This window comes from Rhipicephalus microplus, chromosome X (genome assembly GCF_043290135.1).
Source record: "Rhipicephalus microplus isolate Deutch F79 chromosome X, USDA_Rmic, whole genome shotgun sequence".
NCBI lineage: Eukaryota > Metazoa > Arthropoda > Arachnida > Ixodida > Ixodidae > Rhipicephalus > Rhipicephalus microplus.
The window spans coordinates 231132660-231145975 of NC_134710.1; the positions used below are offsets into that span (position 1 = coordinate 231132660).

The 13316-nt window shown below is 39.0% G+C and overlaps 1 protein-coding gene across 2 annotated transcripts in view; it reads left to right on the forward strand.

The window, feature by feature from the left end:
• The first annotated feature begins 794 nt into the window (after window positions 1-794).
• Window positions 795-13316, forward strand: part of LOC119187840 (ATP-binding cassette sub-family A member 2) — a 255259-nt gene continuing 242737 nt past the window's right edge. Inside the window, exons 1-4 of one of the 2 annotated variants that reach the window (XM_037435928.2) lie at window positions 795-998; window positions 1944-2037; window positions 5305-5416; window positions 8892-9049. In XM_037435928.2, coding sequence (XP_037291825.2) covers window positions 933-998; window positions 1944-2037; window positions 5305-5416; window positions 8892-9049 — 430 coding nt within the window. In that variant the 5' untranslated portion in view covers window positions 795-932. Of the gene's footprint in view, window positions 999-1943; window positions 2038-3745; window positions 3780-5304; window positions 5417-8891; window positions 9050-13316 lie in introns of those variants that run through there. The other variant, XM_075878770.1, reaches the window with a different exon arrangement.

The following is a 13316-nucleotide window of genomic DNA, read 5'->3' on the forward strand; positions in this document are numbered from 1 at the left end:
CACCAGTTGGTTTCAATTTTCGATAAATCGTTTAGCATTTTGAAGAACAGGAACTGAAATACGGCCGCATCAAGGCAAATCGGGCTAGAAAAGTTTATTTTTCTTTTAAATAGGGGTGTTTCTGCTGATGGATGGCAATCAGTGACTACTCTTGAGAAGTTTTTGTTTCAGAAAGAATTAGTTTCAAGGGACGCTTTTGTGCTTAAATTCACCGATGCCAGTGCTGAGATGGATGATGAATGCCACACGTTTCGCGCATGCTGAAACGCATGTGAAAACGTTCACTGGATTTTATCGTTATACAATGAAATTATAAGCAGGGTACAAATTCACTCTGAAATATTAGTCAACGACAAGTACTGTCATTCCGAAAACGCTCTGAACCTCAGTAGTTTAAATAACGCGCGCTTCGTGGAAGTGCGTCGCAAAGGTGGTCTCTTCGCGCATTCTTTGTCAAAAAATATATTCAAGAAGGTTTCCTCTATGATGTCCTGTATTTATTACTATAAGAATATTTCTTACTTGTCATTGGTGTATCGCTTTTATGTACTGACACAAATTTGCAATTGTTTTTTTTTTTTAGTGTTTGAGAAGCCTTGTTGCTACCCCCGCGCCCTCATGCGGTGTTACACATGTGTGTTCGCCTTGACGCTTTGGTCCGCTTCGTTACAGCTAGCAGCAGTGGGTGAAGTTAACGCGTTGTCGTATGGGCGTGTTGGAATCAATTAGGTTAGCCTTTCGGGGCCTTGTGTGTGGCTAGGGCATCCTTGGGACAGCCAAGGGCTGAAAAGCCCAGATCGAAACAGCCTCTCACATCGCTGCTCAGCACCGTCGGGGGCAATGTTTCTTTGACTAAGACCCAGCTGATTTCTCTCTCGCACTTCGGTAAAAAAGCCAATTGACTAAACTGCGCTCTCCAATGCGTCGCCAGCATGGGTTTTTGTCTACAATTGCGTCTACTGTTATGGAAAAACTACACGCTGAAGAAAAGAAAGCCAGTAAGTGGACGCGCTTTTGCGATTGCATGAATGTTTGTGCGCTTGCTTAGGTGGTGTAGAGATGGGGGAAGCAGAGGGAAACGCTGTCGCTGCAGATGCTCGTTGTCTTCCTATCGCGAGGCTTGCTCTTCGGAAGCGCGCTGTATGGAAAATTCGAGAGGAAAGCGTAAACTGTCATTTTCTCGCGCTTACGTTCAATGCTCTTGACCGTGCTTCCACGAAAAACTGTGGGCTCGTGTACCCTGTCACTCTGTCTGGGTGCCGCGTCAATGTAATCTAATGTGGTTGGTTTAGCAACTTTGGCAGACGTGAACTCTGTAGTTAGATGCGCCTATTGTCTAAATCGCAGATGGCAGAGATGTTTATTTTTCAGTGGTTTATAAATGGTTGCGAATGAGGCTCTAACGACCAGCTTAACATGTTGATATGGATGCGTGGGTGCACTTCCAGCTCTTGCGTGGGCAGCTGCTTTCAAATACCGCTGGACGCCAATCTCCGATCTGCAATTTCGTTTGGGGCCCGGTGATATTGTATGCGCATAGTTTTATCCCTAATGGGAGAAATGTTAGGCGTGACTGCTTCCGGTTTCGGTTTTCAGACGACGTTTCAGGAATTTGTGTATGTTATGGGTTGATGCGGTGCGGTATGCTTATCTGCGTAACAGCATTATGATACAGTGTTTAATTCAACGTTAGCAGCTTTAATTCGCACGTGCAATTATTCTGAAATGATTTAGTGCGCGTTGTGTGATTCCGAGCTCTCTCTAGCATTTATTTTACGCTCTCCTGATTAGCGAATCGATATGTACAGTCTCATTGTGTTATCGCGTCGTTTAGTGTGCTGACAGCAGTGCATGCGTTCATAAAATACTTAATAACGAATATAATAAACGAAACTTAATATTTGGCGTCATTTTTACTCCTTGTGATGTATGTTGCTGTGCAGTTGGTGCTGCTGTTCGAGCTAGTCATACCACTAGTCCTGTTCTTCATTTTGATTGGCATACGAAAAAAACAGCCAGCCTATCCAGTGGGGTCCTGTGAGTATCATTTCTCGCTTGTCAGAGTTTAGTACTGCTGGTATTGCGAATGAAGTTGCTTTTTTCGCGTTGCTTGTGAAAGGCCCCGAGGAGAAAATTTTTGATTTCATCCTATTGGATTATGAAGCAATAGACCCGATACACCAGTATTTCTGCCATTCAATACATTTGATATTCTGTACTGGTTTAATAGACAATGGGATCAAATGCACTTCATTATGCACTACTATAGCTGCCAGGCTTCACTGATGAAAGTGTAGCTTGGGCAAGTTTGTTTTGGTTTATGATTGCAATCAAAAGAGCACAAACACTAAAAAAAGTAGAAAAAGTGCACATGGCGAGTAGGACTATGAACGAATCTAATACACAAAGAGCCTGTATGGGTCTGTGTATCAATTAAAACACATGTATAGGTGTAGTTTAAGCAACTGTGTACAGAGTTTAGAGCCCTACACTAAGCAGCCGAGCACAGGCTATAATGCAAAAATATATTTGAAATAATTAAAGTCAAGTGAACATTGAAAACACAAAAATATAGTAAAGAATAAGGGTGTAGTCATTTCACTAGCTTGCCCACTTGCTGGCATAATCTGTGCTAGAAACATACATTGAAGTATTTATTACACTGTAATGCAAAAGACAAAGTAGACTCATTGCAAATAAATTGAGAATTATAGCTAAAATTGCCAGTGTATGGGCATAAAAAAAACAAATTATTCAAACACATGAGACTTGCAGATCACTGATAAATGTGACTAGGACTCGTTTTAAAACAAGTGTGCCTTGTAAAAGACAGCATACCTCATGATTTTTTGCAGTTTTGACATGTAAAACTCTGGAAATCAACAGTAACATACAGTCATCATATTATTTCAGAATTGGTTTGTAACTTCAACAGTCATCCTGAAGAGCTTCACTTGTTTCATAAAGCCGCCTGTAATGCCTAGCCTTTTTTTTGTAGCTTAATGTGAACATGCTATTTATGCATGTGTGCAGATATAGTAGAAGATACAATAAGTGTGATACATGTGTACCACTGAAGGGGCGATTATTATAAGCCAAACTAATATCATAATGGGATAAGTGTTGTACCACTTGATGCAATTTTACAAGAGCAAATACAATCACACTTGTTGAACAGAACAAAGTTTAATAAAACTACATGTACAGCATCTAGTGGGACTCGCAAAGTGTTTTGTCATATATTACACTTTTTGTTGGTGAGATAGACAATTTTATTGGTCCGGTAGAACATTTCATTGTTCTGATAGAAGGCTGTTATATACATTTACAAAACATTTATTGAACCAACATGTCCTTCTATGAGACCTATACATCCTGTTATGAGACCCATATAGTTTTTATTTTTCTTAGACAACACAAATTAAAAAAAAAATTCTTTGACAGTAAGGCACCATCATTTTTGTGCAACAACTCTCAATGTTGAGGTGGAAATACATTGCTACAGCTAAAATGACATTGAAATGATGAATTAACGAAAATTTTTCAACTTTTTAAGTTATTGGCATGAGGGCAGTTTGTATTGAAAAGTTGTAGCGGGTGACAATTTATGGCATACCCATCATTTAGAAATTGTAAAATTTGCGCGTAACTTGAGATACTCATCCTTGAACATCAGTAGCGGTATTAAAACTGACCACGCTCGGCTTGGGAAGCGTGGCCACTCTATTACGTCAGACAACAATGTCCCGTGGCATAGAGGTGATGAAATTTCAGTGAAGGTGTGTTGCGGCCTTATCTTTTCTTGAAAAGCAGCTAGTCATTTCACTTTCGCTACCGTGCAGCATGTGGTGCTTATCTGTTTCTTTCGAACAATGCTGAAGAAAACTGCTAAATCAACATTTTCTTTCTCTGCAACACAAGAAACTCGGCGCCATCTTTGCGGCGCTTATTGCAGTCAGGTGACAGAGTTTTTCTGCCTGTTCATGGTTTGAGAAAGAAACAGATGGGCACCAAACATTGCACACAGTCAATAAGCTGTCTCTAGTATATATCGGAATGCTTTCCAATTTTTCCAACCAGATTCTGCAGGAGCATGCTTTGTTTCAAATTTCGTCACTTTCTTGTCGAGAAACATTCTTTTCTGACGTAACATAGTGGTCGTGTTTCCTGAGTGCCGAGTGCAGTCAGTTTCGAGGTTGCCATTGAAATCTAAGGATGAATATCTTAAATTACATGTGAATTTTGTGGTTCCTGAAATATGTGTATGTCATAATTGTCACCCCTCATAACTTCCCATTATTTTCCCATTATTAACTGTTTAAATTAACAATAATTTTAAAAGTAAATAATGATTTTTGTTGGTTTGTTTAATGTAATTTTAACTTAGCAATGTATTTCGGCCTCTACATAGAGTTTGTATGAGAAAACTACAAGATCCTGATTGTCTTAGAATATTCATAAAAAATTTATACTGTCTAAAAAGACACCCTGTATATTTTGTATTGGATCAATGCAGATTCCTTAAAAAAGTTTTGCTTGGAGGGGGCTCATCCACTCTGATGTAGCACAGATGCTGTGTACGAAACTCGATACATCCTAAAAATGCCACTCTTGCTGCGAGACGACGCTTAGAAAGCGAGCAAATGCCCGAAAACAGGTGTAAAAAAGGTGCCCAAAAACATGTAGGTGTAGACGGCACCATGAGATTTCCGCACTAAACACCGTGACATCATAGTTTGGACGGCATCTATTAGGCCCTTTGTTGTTTCTAATCGGTAAAAATGAAGTACATTGTCATCTGTGGAGATAAGACCTATTGTACGAAGCTTCAGAAAATTTTATCAAGCCACTGTCATGAAAATACGAAAAATACATTTTGAAATACATTTTGACGTCACATGCAGAGATGTTGGTGCGAAATTCAAAAATGAAACTTCAACCTTGATTTTCTTTTCTAATAGTGAACTTATGATGGTGAAACATGGGCATTAGATTTCTTGGTTCGCGTTAGTGTCCTTTTAATATAGCCTCCAGTGACTGTGCAGTTATTTCTTTACATTTGCTTAATGCCTCTTTTTTATATTATTCTGAGAATAGTAGTTCAAAGCAATGGCACACTTACTTTAAACCACGTCTTCCTTGAAGTAAGTACGTTTCTGATACCACTTATGGAGCAGGTAGAAACATTTATCTCATTACTCAAATGAATGGCATACTTACACTCCCAGTATATGCATGGTTTATTGAAGAATACTGCCTCTTGAGCTTTTAATGTTTACATGAGGTGTAAACTTTTTTTTTTAGCCTCTTTCCCTGCCTTTCCGCTACCATCAGCTGGAGTCATTGCTGTGATGCAGGCTTTCTGTGACAATGGTGTGAGGGATAGCAATGGCTTTGCGACATTTCCTAACAGCACGTAAGTATTCCTAAATGTGAAAGATGTGAAATGGTCGTGTGAGAGGTTCTCTAATCAGAATCGTATAATGGCGGCTTTCAGCATCCCCTGAGTGGTCACAAGTATAAAATGGCACTAAGAAACGTTGGCCCTTCACTTTCAGTTCAGAGTTCTGAACTCTAATATAATGTATTATCACCAAAGCCAATACACATTTACAAATGCATTCACAAGTACAATAGACATTCACACATAAGTTCATAAACACAAACTTAAAAGCAAGAGGCCATCATATGACAGGCTTGGTTATTTGATTTTTTAAAAGAAAATGTGATTAAAAAAAAAAAGTTTCTTCAATCTGTAGCGCAAGGCAATTATAGTGAATTGCATGGTTTTTGTTTTGTGCCATGACATTATGTAAAATAGAGCCCTTTTTGAACAGACTTTTTCCTGCCACAAACTTTTTATGCTGCTAAGCTTTCATATTTTTGAGTCATTAATTGTTCATTATGCTCCACATTACCACATTAACTGTAGAATGCAAATAACTATCAGAAAACTGTGTATAAAACATTTAAAAATAAAAAAATGTAATGTGAGAAATGTTAAATGCTCAACCCAGACTAATCGCTTACTTTAAGTTCATAATTATTTAATTGATGATGTGTTTTAAAGGTGATAATTGCATTCTTTGCATGTTAAAGAATATCTCGTGAAAATTTAATCTTGATATGGCCATCAGAAGTACCAAAAACATGTTCAAGCTCAAGAATTTGCCCAAAATTGCATCTAGAGAAAAAAAAAGCAGCCCGCATCGTTCCACGGGGGGAACTCGAGCAAATGCGTCACAGAGTGGTGGAGGTATCGCATGAATGTTGCACAATTTCGTATGGTTTGGGAATGCTTGATTGTTATTTTGTCTTCATTATTCTTACTTATTGAATGAAGGAGAAGCATAGCCTTCAAAGTGTGGTGGGACGCTGATGTGCGGCTGTGCCCCACTACTGGTTGAAGGTACTTTGCTTTCATCACATCTGTTTGAGTAAGCAAAGCGTGAAGTCAAGCGAAAGCCAAGTAAAGACGTGCTTGACTGAATTCCAAACGCACGATTCAGTGCCTACATATATGGGAGTGGCCATTGAACAGTCGTGCAGTGCGAACAGTCGGTTTTTTACTAGCAGACGCTGCCTGCGTCGGCCTTGTGAGGCGAGAGAGGGGGAGAGGAGCGAGAGTCGGCACGAGACGCGAGCATGTGGCACGAGATCCGAGTATGCGCAGTGGGGGTGTGGACGGTGCCGTCGACGTCGGATTTGCAACCTTGTGCGGCTAAGAAATTTTTTGCATTTAAAAATGTATTTTAAAGATAGAAATGAAAGCTCATATATGAGGAAAAGATACAAGTTTTAAAATTATTCTTTCATTATGAGAGCTTGAGAATCATGGTTATCTTGAGAATGTGGCTTTGGTGAACTAATGCGAAATGCAGTGTTAAGCAGCTAGGCGACAATTTTTAGGGGGCTCTGCACGATGAGCTCATCTCAATTTCTTACGGCCACCTTGTGCTCTTTACAGGTGATTTCAGCCTACTTTGAGTTTAGCTACATTCTTGATTTTTTTTGTCATGAAAGTAGAGATACTAAACTTGTGAAAGAAATTAAATGCAAAAATATCTAATTTGAGAAAACAAAATCTTGCATTTTTCGAGTAGCATCTCCCCTTAACCCTTACAGAAGCCACCTATGAAAAACTGCCTGTAAATGTGTCAATTCCTTCTTCAACGCACTCAATATATTATTGCAATAATAATAATGAGATATTGTGTTTATGTGTTATAGTTACTCATCATAATTATAATTAAATCTCTTTATCCTGAAGTCATTGATGCTTACTTTTGGCATGACCAGAATCAAATGTCAGGTTAAGAATATAGAGCGAATTCATTTTTGGTTATGTTAATCTTGAGCAAAGAGTTGTTCTCCTTTTCACATTGCTTGCAAAAAACAGCACTTTGCATGACTCGTCAAACGTAGTAGGGCCCTCAGAAATTGATCATGTGTATTAGTACACTGTAAAATGAAGTTAAATAAAGACAAATTCATTATGCAAGAAGTTAAATTCATCCAAAGTGTGATATATCTTCCTCTTTCTTAACCTCAATGTTTAGGCCCGTGTGCTCAGATTTGGGTGCACGTTAAAAAACCCCAGGTGGTCGAAATTTCCGGAGCCCTCCACTACGGCGTCTCTCATAATCATATGGTGGTTTTGGGACGTTAAACCCCACAAATCAATCAATCAATCAATTTCTTAACCTCTACTTGATGCAAGTAGTACAAACTAATGGTGTACACAATTGTGTACATAGTGTCCCAAAGGGTTAAATAATCGCACACTGGCATTTGAATGTGTACTATTTGCCAAGGAATAATTTTGCTCTGGTATTTATAGGGACACTATAGGTGAAGTTTTGCGATTGTCATGGTTTTCTACTGATAGTACAAAGTGGTGATAAGATCCTGTTGTGCCCTGCATACTGTATGCAGTGAGTGTGTGAGAAAGCTTGAGAAAGTGGACTAAGAATAGCGATGTTTTTACACACACAATTTTGCGAGTCCTCTTGTTAAGCCAATTGTAGTGGCTGCATGAGCTGCCAGTGTGACTAAAGCACATAGGTTGCTCGTGTGCTCTTTCAGACGGTCTACAAATCGGGCAAAGGCTAGGAAAGCAAAAATGGCTGGTGGTTTCATGAGTGCTACATATCGAAACCTGATATGTCAGAGGTTATGTCGTAATATTAGACACGTGTGGATCTGAGATGTGATGTAATACATTTTCTGACTTCTGCTGTGCTGTTAGGTGTGTCAGCTTTGTAGCATAGCATGTTCTTGATCATGAAGTGAGATTTTTTGATGTTTACTGGTTCGTGTGTAAGACTATGCTTGTTGATTTAATCGATAAGGAATTCTTTGCTGTAACATACAAAGCCAATAAAAGTACATCTTTAACTTTGTGTAGTTGCAGTCATTAGCAATGCTTCACACAATAATTTGCTTTTTAAACCGAACTGCAACTACATGTTTTCAACAAATTGAGAAGCAATGTATTGTGTTTTTATGGCTAACAGCATTAAGGCAAACAAAAATTGACTGGTCTTACTCTGCATTGTTTGTTAGAGAGAGATATTGCCCTTGGATGGCCTGTATAAAAATTTCCGTCTTACAATAACTAGATTCTAACCTTTATTTAATTAAATAAATCTCTTTAAACTTGGTTCATTGATTATTGAGATACAATTTTGTTCTTTTGCATCTGGCATTTAGGTGGGACCTTCTCAGATAAATTTTTCATGCTTTTGTGTTGAGTGGATAGCAGTGTTCATCTTGATTGCACATATGTCTCTTTTACATCTTAGCTCCATAGAAGCAATCTCCACAATTGACAGTTGCTTGGTGACTTTATTGAAAGAACTCATGTTCAATAGATGTCCATTATCTTTCAGAGTTACTCCATTTCTGGAACGACTAAAGAATGTTTCGAAGCACCACAACTTTTTTTTACCTGGATTTACGCTTGGCGACTTAGATCTTATTCCTTCAATCTTCAAGACCATTGTAGAGGATCCCATAGCCCTACATGATTGTTTTTCACAGGCACCAGGTAAAAACTATTCTGTTTTTTTTTGTGGCTACTATTTCAGGTAAAAACCATTTAAGGCTTTTTTTAATGTTAGAAATGCTTTGTGTGTTCTTCTTTGTTGATAAAAGTAGTAAAGTGTGGTACAGTTTAAACCATAGTGTAACTAAGTGACTAAAATCTGCAGTTTACTTCGTTATATCAAAACTTTGTTAAACTGCAGTTTGACCTTTTCAGCAAAGTATAGTTGCCAACGACTTCTATTTTTCGCATAGGAAATTCTAAGGAGTGTTTCAATAATATGGCACCACATATGAAAAACTCAACGTGAAAAAGCTCTCTTTTCTTGTGCATGACATCTTGTGACTACGGCTTGATCCTGCATAGGTGAAGAAGTCGCCTGTACAGCCCTGCCGTGGTGGTCTAGTGGCTAAGGTACTCGGCTGTTGACCCGCAGGTTGCAGGTTCGAATCCCGGCTGCGGCGGCTGCATGTCCAATGGAGGCGGGATGTTGTAGGCCCGTGTACTCAGATTTGGGTGCACGTTAAAGAGCCCCAGGTGGTCGAAATTTCCGGAGCCATCCACTACGGCGTCTCTCATAATCATATGGTGGTTTTGGGAAGTTAAACCCCACATATCAATGAATGAAGTCGGCTGTACAGCGGTTGAATGTCATGCATGAACCCGTAAAAAATTCAAGTACAATCCGGTGTGGTAATATTAGAGAAATGCTTAGACAAACTGCCTGCAACTCATAATAATAATTGTTAGGGTTTAATGTCTCAAACCACGATATGGTTATGAGGGATGCCGTAGTGGAGGGCTCCCGAAATTTAGATCATCCAGTGTTCGTTAATGTACACTGACAGCGCACAAAACATTGGCCTCTAGTATTTCGCCTCACTAAAATGCGACCACCCCTGTCGGGTTCAAACTCGTGACCTTCAGTTCAGCGGCCAAGCACTGTAACAGCAGCACCACGACGGCGGACACCTGCAAGTGAACTATATGAAGAGTAGACCCAGTATGAGTTGTAATATATTGTCTCAGTCTTATCCTGAGGCAGCCTTGAAGTTTTGTTACATTAAGGTTCGAAATACATGGTGTTTCATGGGCATTAAGTTGTGAAATGTGAAATGCTTCATTGTATTGAGAATCTCATTATAATAAAGTTTGTTATATAGAGGTTTAGCAGTATATCTGAAAACTTTCAAGTCTTAGAAAGTTGTGGACTTAAAGTAACTATGTTCTTATTCATCTCTCTCACAGTACTAGTGAAAAAGGTAGCCTTCATTGGGTATGGTCAACAAATTTGGCTTCTGTAACAGCGTGTCTCTGCCAGTGACCACGAGCATGCATGCTTCATGTAGTGGTTAAGTGAATGGCTTCATGAGCTCTATTAATTAAATGGCTTATTTTAAGACAGAAATAACCAGCAATATTTTATATCAATGCACTGTTTGATAACACAGTGACATGGCTATTTGCTTCTTTTCGTGATTATTCTGCCTGATAGTTAACTTATTGTAAACAAACTTAATTTAAATACCTGTACTAGTGATTACTACCCTAGCCTACTTTCTCACTTCAAGTTATATTTTCTCTACTTCTGCCTCGGGGCTAAGCAGCTGTTATATTCCACTGCTGGGCACGAGGCTGCATGTTCAGTCTTTGTGTCTAGGGACTTTTTTTTATATAAGGTTGCAGTGTAGAAGTGCTGGTGTCTTGAAATTCTATTGTTGAATAGCGAACTTCATATCCTCAGTATTAATCTCCAGCCCTTTATTATGTCACCTTTCATAACTCAGCAGTAGCTTTTCAGTGCATGTGCAGCGGCAAACTGCATCAGTTATTTTTTTTTATAGTTCGCATTCACCAGAAAACGATCTAGAATTGCCTCTAAGTGGGGAATGTGGAATAGACCTCTCCCTGTTTTCAGACAGTGTGACTACGAGCACCCCGCCCATAATACCCACTCTCGGAGCAGATTCTAGTTAGCAAGAGAGTTTTGATAAGGGGATCTTTCTGAATAGAAGTGCTGCATTTCTTTGAAGTTTTTGTGAATTGCTATTTTTTAAAGTCACAGCTTTTAAAAGGAAGGGTCACTGTCTATAATGCATGACTCTATTAGGGTAACATGTGGCACTTGCTTGAGATAGATAGCAGCCCTAAAGAATCTTATTTTCTTTGAAAGCGAACGTTTGGCATGTTTACAGTGAGTGGTGCTTTGAGAAATATTTGCATGGCTTGGATGTGAACATACTCAATTTCTGTAGGAACATGTGCACTGCAGTTTTAACAAGGCACAGCATTGGCGACAGGATGATTTCAAGCTGCTCTGCGCGAGGTCATGGATAAGATTCTTGCTGCGCAAAATTCTGATCGCAGATAAATGAGAAAAAAAAACAAGAAAACACTTTTTGCCATGCGTTAGATTGTGGTTCTTCATAACCCACTGACGTCCCACGACTTTCTTCATAAGCCACTGAAAATTTATTCGATTTTAAACCCGATATTTTAATCATATACATTATTTTTTGCACAGTTACCTTGCTGCATCTTATGCTTACAGCTTGTTTGTATACTTATTTCACACCTTTAGACCTGATACCCAGGCTTGTTATGAGCATTGTCACTCAGTAAAATTCGAGCTGTAAAGGTACTAAGTATATGGCAAACAAGAATCTCTCCTGTTTTGATTAAGACATATTAGGTCTCTGATAACATGAGTTATACGTTTATTGGGTTTGCATATTCACTGTGTTAAAGCTTCGGCAATGCTAAAACATTCTGATAGCTCATGTGTAGTCGTATCTTTCAACCCGGATCATGAGGCTCTGTCAACAACTGGTCACTGCCACCGACGCACAATCAGTGCCAGTGTTTTCGCAAACAAGATACGCATCATTATTTACACAGCACATACCATACACAATACTTTTAGTTTCATCGTCTGTAAAGGTGAACCAACATTCTCGATGTCTTTCAACAAACACTACAGGCCACAACAAACACTGCACATTTTCGAAGACGCCGCCGCTGGCCCTCACACAGGCTCTCACGTGTGTTCACTTCTCGAAGATAAACAGGCAGTCAATCTGGCAAGTTTTTCGTCGCTCAGTTTACCACACACATGTTCTCTGACACATGCCACAGCTAATCTCTCTGCAGTAAGATGAAGTTTATGCTTAAAAAAAAAAAAAAAAAAAAAAAAAACTTGCCCCAACCACTGTGCAACTGTCCACGCTGAACCACTAGCGGGGGTATTTTGCCAACCGCTGCCTTGCATGTGTGCCGGTGACATCATGCTGCGATGTACCACAGACATGTCTGTTATGATAGTAGGTACTGCTTTGTTGTGGCAAGAGCAATCATCATGGTTATTTATTTATTTATTTAGTCAATACTGCCAACTTCTATACGAAGTCATAGGCAGAAGTGGGTTAAATATATATGCATTTGATATTACATTCTCCAATGCAAGAAAATAACAGAAAGAACTTATAACAAAAACAATGCATCGAGGGGAAAAGTCTAGAAGAGGTGTAATTTAGAAACATTGAAAACATGAGTTAATGTAACACTTTTTTTTCCTCTTGCACAGAATGAGCGAGTTTTACCTAAAGAAAGGGCATGAACAACTGATATATCGGCACAATGAGCAAAAATAAAAATAAAGTATGCGCACAGAGTAACACACAAACGAGCTAGCACTTAACACAGCAAAGCAATACAACTCAGACACACAGAAAAAGTTTGATGCAGAGCCAATGATAATAATACTAAAAACGACAACAAACCAATCAAATGATTGCTGCCAGATTTACTATCATATTCAAGAATGAAGAAGCAGTTGTGGATGATGCAGCTTCATCGAGCAGCATGTTCCAACTACGTACTGTTCAAGGAAGGAATGGTTTTTGGAAAGTAGTGGTTTTACATGAAAATTCTTGAACTTTCTTGCTATGGTACGATTATGTTATTTGTGATTTTGACAGTTCAATATATTTGCCTCGATCAATTTTTATGTGGTTGTGATAGATCTGATAAAATAGCTAATCTTTCACAGGCATGTCTGCGTTCTAAGGGTTCCAAGTTAGATTTTTCCAGGAGGGCTGAAGGGGATGTGCTTCTACTGTAAGAGTTGTAAATAAACCTTACGGATTTTCTTTGTATGCATTCCAGTTTTTTAATATTTGCTAATGTGTGAGGGTCTCGTACAGCAGACGCTTATTCCAGAATGGGTCCCACATGTAATAGCGAAATGTCAGCCATATAACCATACAGATGA